We start from the raw sequence: 15,324 nt of genomic DNA on the forward strand, positions 1-15,324 counted from the left end.
AATGTTTCCCTCTCACAGCCACTTACAGACACTGACTTTGGCTACAAATTACTGTCTAGTGCTGTTTTCAGCCTTTCCCACTCTTTATTGGACCTTAACAAAGCTGATGTACTCATTACCCTAACCTGTTTTCTGGTTAGTGTGAGTGACTAACAAAATTATGTCTTGGTCTGTGATTCATCTTGAATAAAGTATTTTCCAGTCACACAGCAAAAGCCTTGCTGAAAGCGGAAAGATTTGATCTTTAACACTGAAGCCTTTGCTCATGTGCTCCTAAAACTCAAGCTTTTTGTTCCATGTTATTTATTAGTATCAAACATACCATCAGTAGCCAAAGTTGCTTCTGCTGTTAGGGCATGTCTACAGGCATAATGAACTTGGCAATAACCAAAAGCCTGCTATACACAGGAAATGAAACGTACAGAAATTAAATGCACTGTGGGAAGCACGTGGTGTGTGGGGTTCCCACGTGGTTGTTTGGCACGACTGAAAATCTGAAGATGATGGGAAAAATCAAAGGGATGAAAGACCCCAAATCCCTCAAACAGAGAACAAGTACCTATCTAATCACCACATGGCTCCAATCTCCTATGGCAACTCCTTACCCTAAACTGAAGAGGAATGTGGCATACAAGACAGTCTTTGTGAAGCAAATAACTAGTCAGGGGTACATGTGGAAGGCTGCACAATGGTGTTAGAGATTAACGAATTGGATGAGTTCCTGAACTGCTGAGTCTGGCATAGAAACGAAAGTAAAAGAGATGATATGCAAAGAAGGAAGATGTGATATTTTTTGACAGACATGCAGGGTTCATGTTTATAGCTGTAGAAGAAAGAAGAGACATTTTGAAAAAATCTGATACAGGAGGAGGATATTGGCATTTGGGGGATTCAAACTAGAAGGAACGTCCAAGACTTCTGGCTTTAGTAAACCTGACAACCCCAGCGGTGAAGGTTCAAGATACTCCAAAGATAACACAGGCTCCCTCCTCTGCATTCGTCTCCTAGGGGCTTGGTTCCTGGAAGCATAGAAGAGCTAGGCTGTTGTTTTGTGCTGTGCTGGAGACGTGCAGAACAGGAATCAGCATGCAGGGGGCTGGAGCTGCACAACCCTTGGTTGACCCCTTGCAATGTATGTTGATTGCCGTTCAGATATGACGACTGCAGATCAGATGTTCATTTGACATTGAGATCCAAAAGTGGGGGAAAGGAGGATGAAAAATTAAATCACTGTTCAGCAGGATTATATTTGCATTTGAATTAAGACCCGTGTGCAAGGCAGAAAACCATATTGATCTCTCGCTGCCCTCCATGAGGGCCAGTTTCCAAGTTCGGAGCAGCAACAGAGGGAGGTTTCTCTTTACATCATCACATAAACAGCATATAGACCCCAAAGGCAGGGCCAGGGAGGACCAGGGCTGTCCTGGCATGTTACGCGTTGCCTAAAACCAGATGGAATAAATTAGGATTGCTCTGTTTGCTGTATATGCTAATCCACATATGCAGAGCCAGACTCCAGGCTTAACTGGCTTGCTTCTCTGCAAACACTTTCTTTTAGTTCCTTACAGTGGTGGATAAAAGGTATTTACTGGTATCTCATCTCCATCAGTCTGTAATTCATGTCCCTACAGTGCTTTAATATAACGGTGATGTCCATTTTAACACAGTGCTGGGGCCTCTCCCATCCTGGTTCTCCTAATTTTTTTCATTATTGTTTAGGATGTTTCCCTGTATCTCCCTTTCTTTTTGGTCAGTCAAATGAATTAATACTTGTTCCAGATGTTCCAGGACTTACTTTCCAGTATCATGTCCTGGGAGCTATCAGTATGTTTTAAATACGGAAATTACAAAAGTGTTAGGGGAAGGAAAGCAAATTATACCAACATTTGCTTTAGAAAGTAATACTTTCCTCTGACTAGCCTCAGGCCCAATGCATTTATTCAGGATTTAATTTACTGTATCTATTCAATAATTTCAAAAGGAGATTGCAAAAACTATAATAAAACTCTAAGGAATATAGATAATGAAATAGATACATCTATATCTAAAAATATACATATGCAGTTTAAACAAAGAACGTTTACCCTGTTTTATGCTTTTGATACACATTCGGCATCTCACCTTATATTTGCACTAGAAGATGTGATTTTTCACAGCGCACTGTAATCAGAGCACTTGTTAATGTTGTGTTATACAATGACAACACTGGTAGATGGCATGGAGCATGGCGAGACAGTGCTGTACCCTGAACGGAGGACTGTGCCCAGTCTGCTGCTCTCTACCAGGAGTGGATGGATACCCCTGGCACAGGATCATCCACTTCTCCCCTCCAAGTGAGGACGGAGGTGGCAAGGCATTAGCATCCCCCCAGTCAGTGCCAGCAAGGAGGGCCAAGCTGGGACCATGCAGGGACTGACATGGGTCCTGCCTGGCTCCCTCCCGTTCCCTGCCTGCACGTGCTCCTTGCTGCCTTGACTGTAGTACAAAGGCGCAGTAAGGGGCTTTTCAGGAAAAGAGAGTAAAAAATTTATGTGGAAAAATGTCAGCCTTGAGGGGTTTGTGCCTGTGGTGAGGGGAAAGGAGAAGAAATAAATAAAAAGACTTTGTTTTGAAATCCTTCAACCCAATCATAAGCGTTTGGGTTTGCTGAACTGACCCAGAGCAAAGCTCTCAGGGCCTGCTGGGTCCAAGATAGCGGTCCTGTGCCAAATGCACAGCACTGCCTCATGGCAGTGGGCGCTTGGGCCTCGCTTGCCATTGCCATTGTAGGCTCTGCACCCTGCCCGGGCAGAGCTGTGCCTGGCTGGGAGCACAGCAGGCACCTCACCGCAGCTCAGAGGTGGCACAGCACCCTCCAGGAACATGGTTCGTGGCGATATGACTCAGAATGAATGGTCTGGGGCCCAGTCAGCAAACTGAAATAAAACTTCCAGTTTGGAAGTGCCAAAGTTTTTTTCTTGGGTTGAGAAGTCAAAGCGGATTGTTGCCACACTTCCACATCTCTGCTTTTGTCATGTCCCCTCAAACAGAGAAAGAATCTTCTTATCCCAGTTTGGAGGAAAGTAAATGTTGTACAATCCCAATTTTATTTCAAGGTGGGAATATGGATTTTTTTTCATTTAGTTGTTTATTCAGTAGTCCCTATAAAATAAACCTCATCTCCTCAGTATGAAAAGGGATTTTATGCCAAGACAACCCCAATTACAATTTAGGATGTCTTGTTAATGTAAACATGCTTAATTGAAAGAATGAAGCAGGTTTTGCTGAAGACTTTGTCCTACTTCAGCATGGAGCATTCCTGAAGAACATCTTTAGATAGAAAGGTAACCTCCAGTCAACACAAAGTTCCTCGAAGTGCCCAGAGCAGTCCCTGCAGGCAGCTGAGCACTTGCAGGTCCAGTTCATAACAGTGGCAATGAAGGACCCTCTCACACCCCAAAAATTGGGTGCTTATGGGAAAAAAATTCAAGTGGTCTTCATAACTGGACCCAGATTTTCAAAAGAGCTCTGGTACAACCTAGGTGCCAGAAGATGTGCATGAATTTTCAGGAGGACTCAGCAGAATGCCTTTTGGATAGAAACAAAAATTGAAAAATGAAAGTAAAGCTCTCCTCAAAATCTGACCTCTGTGTCTTCTAATGCTTCCCATATGACTTTGTGTTCCCTTGCTGTAGGAGGCAAACAAAACAGAAATGGAGTTCTTCATGATGCAAACAGATCTTTCTTCCTCTCCTGCTTGTCTTGATTTTGTCTTCAGGTTGATTACTTGCTCACTCTGTGGAGTTGCTCAGTCATGACTTCAAATGGCCTTATGAACATTTACAAAATGTCCAACCTAAGGACTCACATGTTCAAGGTTTAGTAGTTTTCTGTCAATCAGCTTGGTTTGTCCTGGCGGCCCATTTGTGCCATAGCCTAATAGCTTGGATGCCTTCTGGCTGACTTTTCCCTCTTTCTTTCAAGCATGTGTTTTGAACTTCAAACTGTGCCTTGGTCTTGTAGGGAAGAAAAGATCATTTTTTTTACATTTTGCCGTATTTAACAGCAACAAGGGTTTCTGAGGATTAGACATACAGGAAAGGAAATTAAGGGTTAAATCTAAGGCAGCAGTTATTGAGAAAGGTCAGAAGTTCTGGTTCTCCCAACAGCTGTGCAAACCCACAAGTGTTAGGAGGAGATCAGCTCTGAGGTTTGATGCCATCTTTCTGTCTTACCCACTGACAACCCTCAACACAAGTTGTATGTCATTTTCAGCCATCACGGAGAACAATCCTTTTTTACTTCCCCCCCCCTCCTTTTTATGTTTATTTGTTTGTTTTTTCTTTTAGTATATTATATCAATGTTTAGCCAATATTTGCTATATTGTGTAGGTATCCATGATCAGTAATGACAAACATGATGAGAAAATGAGAGACTGTCGTTCCATGTCCAAGAATAAGTGACTGCCTAGAAGCACACAAGGCTACTGGTGGGTCAGCTGGTGGGTATCATGGCTGCCAGGACCGATATGCAGTGTAGTCTCGTGTTGGCGCATAGGATGGGTAACCCTTGTTCTTCTGGTATGGCGGATGCCGGGGAGTCATGTTCATGTAGTCACTCTGATGGTACATATTCTTTTTGGATTTTTGCTGTGGGAGAAGGGTGAAGAGAAGTATGAAAACATTTCTGCAATTAGTCTGTCCCGCCTGGGGTGAACATTCGAAAAGGGAGAAGAAAAAAGGGAACAGGGATCCTTTGAGCAGAGGGGTTTTGACTGTTAATAAGACCTGAGTCAAGTTAATAATGGATTTGATTAATTTTTCCTTCTTTGAATTAACAAATTGTCTCACCCAACTCTCATATTAACTGCTGACAGTTCTGGCCCTGGGTCCTGGTTCAGGGAAGCTGGCATATTTATAAGGCAGCCTCAGGTTTAAATACATTTACAGAAGAATTAGAACACATGTTCTCATAAAATAATCTATGGAATTTGCCCAACCTGAATGTAAGCCTCCAGCTTATCTGCTGAGAGATTTACAGTGTTAGTTCTTCAGGTAAAGGAATGCTGCACACCAAGGATACAAACTGATGCCTCTCACCATCAATTCTCAGCTGTGGAGTGACTCAGCAGAAGCGATACAGTCTGAGCAGTGAAGGCTGTCCTCATTTATTAGGAGAAAAAAAGAAATTAGCTTAACTCAAACAGAATAAGAGCAGGAAAAATCAGCCCAGGCTATGTGTATCATGGTTTGCCTACCATTTACAGCAGTAACACATAATGTATATGTTGTTCTGAGCCTTCCTTCAAGGGGCAAAAGAACCAGAGCTGATGTTAATCTTTTATCTGTCCCACTATCTGGGCCTCAAAAATCTCATTTCCACTGTTGAATTCCTGCCTTATAATGCCCCTGTGAGACAAGGGAGGCATCGTCTCTTTCAGAAAGAAGAGTAGCAGAAGACAGGTGAAATAATTTGCCTATAATCACAGAGGAAGTTTGTAGCTACAGCAGCATTTGAACCTCTGACTGTTGCAGGCTACGCACAAGGTTGGTGGTTTTGTGTAGCTTAAGGCTTTATTGATCAAGGGCTAGGTAAAGTGCTTCCATGCTTTTTCCTTAATACTGATCATATCTTCTTTTGCAATCTCTTTTTCACTGAAATTTCTGTCCTGTGTATGTAAATATTTGTATGTGCTGCAATATACTTGTGATGCTGTGGAATTGGAGGCTTGCATTAGAAAATCTGATGGCTGAATTATGCTTTACATGCAGAGTAGGGCAGTTTTGAAACATTTTAAGCTTTTTTTATATTAATGTTATGTATATGCAAGGTGTTGAATGTAAGTTACATACTACTTAAGCCATGCAATGCAGTTGATGCATGTAAATCATTAGATACAAAAGCTTTACCTTTATGTGTTCATCTCCATAATATAGGATTTTTAATTCACCTAAGAGGTAATTTTGCATGGGAGAAAGATGTTTTGCTAGTGTGAGTGAATGCTGGACTGTTACAGGATCAAAGACTGCTGCTTTTGGAGAGGAAAGCAGTTTTCCTCCAGGGAAGGCAGAACTGTATGAAAATAGACAAATCTTTAGCTGCTTTCAGGAACTCAAGTGAAACAGGCTTGTCATGGCTGTCAAGTATCATATTTTTGGACCTTTTTTTACAATTCACAATGTCTTCTAGGCAGCTGTATTTATATTCAGCAACACTCTAAATACATCCACACTCAGAGTACATATTATCAGGAGAATACCACCAGCAGCAATAACAGCAGGTAAAAACTGATGCAGCAAACAGCACACATTGCAATGCAACCTTGTCACTCTTGCTGGGGGCAGACATGTTAGTAGCCAAGTGCGTAGCCATTAGGTACCAAATTAATATAGCAGAGAGAAAATGGTTCAGATTGTAAATGATGGATTTGAAGCTACAGTATCTCATCAGGGCACAGCTGCTGTAGCACAGCACTTTAACACCAGCAGCTGTTTGCTGTAATCCTCTCAGATCTCCTAGGAGTCAGCCTCTACAATAAGGCACAAAGAAGGACCACTTAACCTGCCTTTGCGTTTTCCTATGGCAATGATGTCCCATTTGATTGTTTTCCATTAGAAATAGCCATATATTGAGCAAGTGTATTTTTGTGAACCACTTAACAGATCTCAAGCTTCAGCTAGCAGTGAGAGTGGCATTCTGTATACATGCAACGTTTAACCTGTCAGGGACTCTGGGCCCTTTATACAGGCTACCTCATAATGTGTTGAAAATCGCTATTTAATGACAAAGATACAGGGGAAAGGCAGAGTGCAAGGAACAGAGCTCTCTACAGTCATTGTTCAAGTCTTTCCCGCATGGAGTAAGTAGTGTAAATCAGCTCTGGGAGATCACAATCCTAAGACTTGTCTAGGAAGATGTTCTGCTGCTGCCTCTGCATCATGCCTCACTCTCTCTTTATTCCAGCAGGCAGAACTGGATGTGACCTGGGCCAGCCAACTCTCCAGAGAGATTAGAAAGCAAAAATAATGAGCCATAAGACTGTCTGAGCTTTCTTAGGGTTAATGTACAGAAGCAGATGAGGGCCTACTGAGATCCCGGTGCTCCTATTCCCTTGCAGTCAAGCTGCCAGTAACAGTGGGTACTTGAGGGAATTGCTGGATAGGCACAAGACATCAGTGCAGATGGTCTTGAGCCAACTGAGGGTTCCCTAAAGATTATTTTACTGTAGGTGAGCTTCTTCTGTCAGTATAGTCTCAAAGGGTTTTACCAGGAATGCTTGTAGTGCTAGATTTCCCTGACAGGGACAGTTGGCAGAGCTAGAGACAGTGTCCCGTCCCAGTATTGCTGGTGTGCAGGGCACTGCCAACACTATGGCATTACTATTTGCTTTAGGACTCTACTGCAGAGGCCTGACTGCCCACCTGGAGAGCATCTGGTGTTTCAACTCTTTTGGGGCATAGCATGGGTGTGCATATATAGCTGGGGTGAAGAAGCACTGTGATCCTGAAGTGAGGATTATCAGTGAGTTTGAGGTAAACATGGCAAGTATAGCCTGAGAAATGAACTAGGGACAAAGAGCATATAGAGCAAAGGAAAATAGTAGTTTCTTACCCAGTAGTTAATAAAAACTGCAGTTATTAGCATACTGTAGAAAGCAAGAACTCCAGTCACTGCCACCATAATCCACAAAGGAATTGCAGACTGAGGCTTTTGTGTTTGGATGGGTGTCTCTTTAAGGAAAAGAACAAAGAAAATGTTAAGTAAATGAAAGCAAAAACCTCAATCTCTGCTTATTTACTCCTTGTTCCAATGCACCATTTGTATTAATCATTTTAAGATGTCTTCTTCAGGACATCGGGAGCAGGAATGTAGTTTTACCAGGCAACCCAACTTTTTTTTTTTTAAGGAAACAAACTGCCTCAAGCTATTGTGTAGGGAGTGTGTATAGGGAGGATACTGGCCTACAGAGATTTCCCAGCTTACCTTTCACATGAATGACAGTCCCGTTGCTCTTCTCATTGTAGACATACGGGGGTGGATACATGGCCTCGATTTTGCAGAAGTAGATGTCAGTTTGGCTGGCACTCATGTTCCAAAGATTGAAGATGACTTTGTCTTTATCATGAATCCCCTGGCAGTTGAATTCTTTATTTGAATTACTGCTAATTTTGGTCGTGTTCCATGAAATAAAGCAAACTTCAACTGCACTATCTGTTCCTTTGTGCAGTGAAGCTCGAAATTCCTTCCCTGTTCCATTGTACGTGTAGTTGCAGACTAGAGTTGCAGTTTTGTTAGCTACAATGAGCAAAGGACGCTGAGCCACTAAAATCTTGTTTTCTGGAAGGGAGGGGAGGGGAGAAAGTGAGAAAAACACTTGTTTATAAAATACAGTATGAGACTTCAGAGCCACACATCCTCCCATGCAACTCTTCTCCATATCTCCTCTCCCCTGCTGACACTCCCTGCTAGGGAGTATGAAGCCACCAAGCTGCAGAAGCAGTTTCTCACAGGAGCTCTTGTTGCAGCAATCCCCCTCTATGTAAGTAATTACATAGTCATTAGGGCAGACTGTGAGGTCAAGAGTGTTTTTCTTCAGAGTCAGAACACTAGTACAGAAAGTGGCCCATGTGATTAAGATTTAACGTCAGGGCTCAGAAGGCTACTCTCTGTGTGTGTGCATTTGTGTGTATATATAAGGCCACCTTAGTCTATCCTTACTTTAGCAAGCAGTTTCCCAGGGGACATTATGGAGTGAAAATACTGTGAATTAAATGCTTAGTTTAGCAGTCAGATAAGAGAATATTATTTATACATTTGCTTTTTAATCCAAGGACAGACTTGAAGAGTTTGCAGGTGGAATTTGCTGAACCGTTTCAAGGGTTTGGACCTTGGACAATGAGCACTAAAAGCATGAACTGCTATCATTTTAATGTAAAATAAGTCATTTCTCTAGCTAGCAGCTGTAGTAGGTTCTTAATCTCTCAAAGGACTCAGGAGTTGACTAATTTGACACTGCATTGGCACTTAGCACTTGAATGGCCTGCAAAAAAACATGTCACATGAAGGTATAATTCAATTTGAATTGATTTGAATTGGACTGATACATAAACAGGAAATGTTTTCTGACATGTAGACCTCTGTGCTACCATCTGCCAAACAATGAAACACTGCAAGGACTACGCAGAAAGACAACTTCTTCCAAGAAAAATCATCCTGTACAAATGAGGCCCTACTTTTCAAATGATGACCCGTGAGTAAGAGGAAGGGAATTTTGGCTTTTAAGCTAGGAACTTGCCAGAACTAAGGACAGCCCTTTTGTGTGTGTATATGACTGCATAAGTCTTCATGCAAGCTCAGCTCATATGGGGTCTTAGTAGCCTTTTATAGATCCCTGAGAATTGCTGTGGTTGTGAGAATGACAATCGTATCTCTTGTCCTCAAAATTTGCTGCAAAACCTATATTCTTTCTACTTAATCCATGTGACGAGACTTAAAAAAGGCTAGTAAGGGAAATGGAGTGGGAAGGAGGCCAGATCCAGAATGCCCAGAAAACAAGTATTTCGCCATGTTTAACAATATTTAAGACCAAATGGCTACATTTAGTGTGTTCACACCTGCACAAGAAGATGAGTACCCCAGCCCCTTGAGTAGGATACTCCTTTGGGATGAACATGATGCAGGGAGTAAAGACAAAGAGATGCATGAGATGGCCAGGACTAGTGGGAGGGTGGGGGCAGTAAAAACAACCCACGGCTAGCAGGTTCTCCAGTTACCAGCCCAACCGATGAAACTGCTGAAGTTGTTCATTTTCTCACGGAAAGTGTTGTTTACCAGCCCTTTCTTCTCATAAGAGCAGGTAGACATGAGACAGAGAATGCTCTACTGCCTTGTGTTTAGCAAAGAAATATTGTAGTCCATCCTCCTTGTGTCTCTTTGTTCAACATAGTTAGCGTGGGGGGTGGAGCAGAGCTCATCACAGCTCTGAAATCCCGTGTTTGCAGGGAACCCAAACACTGTGAAACTTTTTGTTTTGATGGATGAGCATTTCCAGGCTTTCCAGCAGAAAGAGACAGGGATCTTGGAATCCTGAAACTGAGTAGCAGATCGATAACAGACAAGGCAGGTTTCTACTTGAGGTGCTGCCTCTGATGAATTTTCATCGAAATGAAGACATTTCAGCAAAACATTTCAGTTTCATCGAATCAGCATTTTCCGACAAAAGCTCTCACATAGGCTTATAAGGCATTCTAGTAAGGGGTGAGGTTTGGATTCCACCCCTTTAGAGAAGGTATTTGATCATATTTTTGTTGGCCAGAAAATTGATCTTTGGCCTAAGTGGCAACGTGCAAGTCTGCGGTAGAATTGTTCTGCCTTTAGCACAGCAGAATTCTACACATTTCACTTGAGACAGAGTTGTTATTCTGATTTGCACTGCAGTAGTGCCCACCACTACAACCCTGATTGTCACAGAGACTGAATACACCTTCAGAAGAGACCTTTTCTGTCTCAGAGTTTACAACCAAAATAGGCATCCCGGAACAGACATTTGCAGAAGCATTACACTTCAGAAAAATGCTTGCCTGTTTTTCACTGCAAGTACTTACAGAAAACTAATGGATGTTTATTGCTCAGCCTGATCAGATTTTCGCTATGGCCAGAGGAAGGATAAAGAACACTGAAAATCCCATCACTGAGGGACAACCTTCAAACGTTATTTAGACTCATCTGCAGATCCCAATGACTTACCCCCACCTTTTGCTGTTGTCAGCTAATCTGGATTCCTGACGTTTAGTACATAGCTTCATGCCTTGAGCTCCACATTTAACTACAGCTTTGGACTATTTATGTCCCTGCCATGATATTGTGCTAACTGGCAACCAGTCTCTTGCTACAACCACCTAAAAAAATAAGTTCCTTCAACTTATTTCCACCTCTTGGATTTACGGTCCAGTCTGTTTGCCTTGGCATGCAGGCTGGGTGTTGATAACTCAGCCCCATGCTGCTGATGTTGGGATGCAGGGTGGCTGAGCAGTGGGAAGAAGTTTATTTGTGGATCATTAAAAGAAGATTGCTCCTACATGATTTAAGCTAAGCACCAAATCTGTTTTCACAAAGTGGCTCTATTAATTCAAATCTAAATTGATTGAGGGAGATCTTTTGTTTTTAATTTATAGGAACTAATTAGCACCATGTGAATTGATTGGGCTGCAATGCCAGCAGGGGCAAGGCAGGCTTACCCCACAGGCGTCTTAGACAGGCCCTGCTGTCATCCTCCTCCTCCAGGCTTGGATTTTTTTTTTAATTGAAGAAAGTCCATCATGCCAAAATGTGTGTTAGTTTCATGGGGAAAACAGAGTAAGGCCAAACATCCCTTACTTCACTTGTGATCTGAATAGGATTTGATCATATTCTTAGTAGGATCTGGACCATTCTGAGCAAACATGGGCCACGGCTGCTTTTGCCCTCAGAGAGACAGTTTTTCTCATAAGTGTTGCTTTGTGTTTGTTAAAATGGTGAAACTCTGAAACATATAGTATGTGTTTCCATTAGTGTATGCTTTCCCCTAAATAGGGTTATGATTGCCATTTCCAGAGCTGTGTTCAGTCATGCTGCATAGTAATAAATATCTATATCTTGGCCTTACCCAGCCAAGAAAATGGCAATTATGAAAAATCATTGTCTACAGTTTCAAAAAGCTGTGAAGTCTGAAAATGTAAAATAATTTAAGTCAGTGTGTACAGGCTGCAAGCTTTCTCAGGATCTTAGGAGTTATATGCAATGGTGTGTAAGATCTCTAAATGTTTGTTAAGCTTTTTTATACCTTATTTGTCATGCTAGACATTTGTTATAATCACATGTGAGGTTTTTTTGCGTCGTGAAAAAAAAAATGCCATCCATATATAATATCCATAAAATACTGACTCTCTAATCATGGACCCCTGATGCAAGCAAAACTTCATTGAAGTTTTTTTTCTTTTTTTCTTATTTGCCAAGAAAGTGAAATAGAGACGACAAAGTACGGAAAATAACTATTTTGAGGGTTTTTTTTCCCGAACTTTCCATGAATCATCAGCAGCTATTGGAAAAAATATTCTGCTAAAAATATTTTGTACTCTCCTTTCTGTCTTTTCCATGCTAGTTGACTTCAAGGAGCTATTTGCCAGAGCAAAGAATCTGGGACGAGTTGGAATTTCTATAAGCACGGTAAAGAAATGGCCCACTTAAGTCCCTGGGGGGATAGGGGAGAACCTGAAAGGAATTTATTAATCCATAAACAGAAAGACACACAGCTATGTTATAAACAAAGCTATTCCATTTTTGCTGCTGGTGGTCTGTTGTTCAATTACCTTTACTCTTCTTTCGAGGTACAAGTGTCTTTCTCTTTTACTTTGGTTTTAGGCCACCCAGCTGTGTGTATAATGTGCAGCTGGAGGGATCTGCCCCTTCTAGCCATTATAGACTTGCTTTCTGCTAATCTTTCCTACTTTGGTGCGAGTACTGCAGGAAGCATAGTACTACATAAAGCCCAGGTGACAGTCTTGCTTTAATCAAACCCAGTGTGAAGCACGGGGGTTTTTCTTGTCAGTTTGTGATTTTTTTTCTTTTTTTTTTTTTAGAACAAGAATTTGTTGATGTTATCCTAATCTTGGCTAACCTTGCCTCATACATCTTCTGCATTCTGGTAATCTTAGTGGGTTAGAGGTTGATTTTAGCACCCAGAGACCATAAGCCAGAAGGTTATGCGGGTAGTAAAAAGATGAGGTCATTTGTGGTATGCTGCAGTGGGAACCCGCTTGTATTGCTTATTTCACAAAATACACGGGACAGGCAACTTGATCTAGTTGCCTCTCTGACAGACCATAGCAAGGTAATTATTTAGCCAACAAAAAGGGGGGGAGAACAAACTTTGTAAACGTTAGTGTTTCTGCAAAAGGGAAATGAACAAAATGATCTTTTAAGTCCCTTTCCATGATTCAAACTCAACCTGCAGCACTCACTGGTACAGTCTAACAACAGCAGAACGGGACAGGTTCTGTTTTCTTCCCCAAAACAAACTATAGGCCCCTGAGGCCTATAATACACTTTGTGGCTTGAGGAAGTCCTGCAGGGTTTTGACCTGCCTTAATGTTTTCCATGTGCTGAGAAGCAATCATCTCAATTGAAATGAAGAGGTGGAGAAAAGATATGGGAAAAAGATGAGGGCCCTGAGAAGCAAGTGACCTCATGTGCATCTCTTCAAGCAGTTGAACAGTCTCAGTGAAGCTATTGGAGAAACTCAAGTTCTTCATGCAAAGCAAGTGCATAAATGTCTATAGAGTCGTGGCATAACCACTGTGTCTGATAATCACAGACTATATTTTATTTTGTTGCAATTCAAAAGAGTTGCTTAAAAGCTGTTCACACCTCATGGAAATGTTCTTAAAACTGTTAACCCACTGCTGATACTTATCCCCTCCTGGAATCAGTGTCTTCTCTGGCAACCCAGGAGCCCACTGTGGAAATAATTATGATATAGCAAACACAGAATTATAAACATGGGAAAAGGACAAGGAAGAAAAAGCCTATGATCTCTTAAAGAAATGTAGATCATGGTGTCATGCAAATTACAATGCCTTCACTGAGGAAAATAGTTATAGAAAAATAAGGCAGAAATAAGGAAAAAATAGATTCAATTGTATCTCTCGTATTAGAAAAAGCAACTCTTTAAAGATGTTCTACATGTGAAAAGTTTTGTACTGGAAAACAGATTTTTGTTCCTACCTGTAACTTCCCCGTAAAATACAAAACACTGATATTTGGAGAAGACCCAATAACAACGGTTCACAGGCCAGCAGTTTGAAAAATTGTCTGTCTCAAGATTATCCTAGCAAAAGCCATCATCCCTTGCCTTGCTTTGCATTTTGTTGTACCCCTTGGAAAGACACGTTAACTCTGAACATACGAACACTGCATCAGCCAGACAACACCAAGACAAAGTACCCTCAGCCACAACAACTGAAGATTCAGAAAGATTCACTAAGACTCAGGATTTCAAAATCACAAATAGACGTTTTTTGTTGTTGAAGATCTTTTCAGAAAGAAGCTAGATATCTAGTAAGTATCAATAAACTACTAAACAATGCAAAAATAGGAAACTCGGCAATTCCCATCCTCTCATCTTTGAGCTCAGTAAGCAACTCGGCTTTTGATCCTTTTATTTGCTAGTTCTGTGAGGATGTGGGTGGGCTCAGCTCTGCAGCCCATCACATCGAGCCGGGCCATGGTGGGACCTGGAGCTTTGCACAGGAGACTTGGGGGTGGTGGAGAGGCTGCCCCAAGAGCGGCACTGGCACCAGGTCTGCTCAGCCCCCCTGCCCACCAAGAGAAGGCACTTGTGAGCAAAATTTGAAAAGCCCGACGGGAAGGTGAAATAACCCCCCCTCTATCTATGCATGCAATTTCCAAATGCATCTAAAGAGAAGTCAAATTAAAAGAAAGCTCTTGGGTCTTATCTTGGAGAGATACTTGTGGCAGGAAAAAAATCAGCCTCTTAGTTATATCAAGTTGATCCATGTGCAGTCTTAGCAGCATGCTCTGTCTCTCCCCTTTCATCCAAACACAGAATAATTTGTGCAAAATTAATTCAAAGCTATATGAGATCTTCTCCCCTCTGATGCTCTAAGTGAGGAAAAATAGTGGAAAGGATTGAAATGTAGGGGGGTTTTGTTACCTGTTACATCAGCAGTGGGGATGAAGCAGAGCACCACGAGGATCCCCAGGAGCATGGTGCTAATGGTGGGCCCAACGCCTTGTCCCCACCCCCTCCAGGGACTGCCACGTCTCCCAGGGCCCTGCGCCACCAGCCTTCCTTCCCTGTGGGGCCAGGCTGCACCCTCGGTTGCTCATATGACTTCTCTCCTCCTCCCTCCGCAGCACATGATACACAGCCAAGTGAAACCACTGTAATGGCAACGCTTGAACAGGAAGTTAAATTGTTTGATGAGTTTAGCTGTAGGAAGTTGCCTCTGCAAAGCTCAGTAACACCTAAAAGGTAGTGGAAGCCTGCCTTTCAAAACAGGGACTCTCGTCCCTGTATTGCAAGATGTGTGCTTGTGTTTGGGGCTCTGCAGGGTTGCTCCTATCAGGGAGAAATGGACTTCCCTAGAGGTGCAGTGCTGTTTCTTTACCAAGAGTACATACAGACGTACGCTGTTCCCATCATCACGGTAGAAGCAAACAGCAGTTTTCAAGTTCCTGGTGGCCAAACCTGGCCCCTTAGGATGTTGTGTGCTCAGGAAGCTCCATCTCTTCTCATTCCTAGGAGCGGAAACCTTCCTCTTTTGGCCTGCCAGCTTGCTTCTGCC

At 42.2% G+C, this 15,324-nt stretch overlaps 1 protein-coding gene across 1 annotated transcript; it reads right to left on the reverse strand.

The window, feature by feature from the left end:
* Positions 1-4,488: 4,488 nt before the first annotated feature.
* On the reverse strand, positions 4,489-14,760 carry CD28 (CD28 molecule). Its single transcript, XM_050900418.1, has 4 exons — positions 14,691-14,760; positions 7,964-8,317; positions 7,592-7,710; positions 4,489-4,629 (listed from the first exon to the last, which is right to left on the reverse strand). Exons 1-4 carry the CDS (start codon positions 14,743-14,745, stop codon positions 4,489-4,491), a joined length of 669 nt encoding a protein of 222 aa, XP_050756375.1. The 5' UTR covers positions 14,746-14,760.
* Positions 14,761-15,324: the final 564 nt, after the last annotated feature.

The sequence above is a fragment of the Gymnogyps californianus genome, chromosome 7, assembly GCF_018139145.2.
Source record: "Gymnogyps californianus isolate 813 chromosome 7, ASM1813914v2, whole genome shotgun sequence".
Taxonomy (NCBI): Eukaryota; Metazoa; Chordata; class Aves; order Accipitriformes; family Cathartidae; genus Gymnogyps; species Gymnogyps californianus.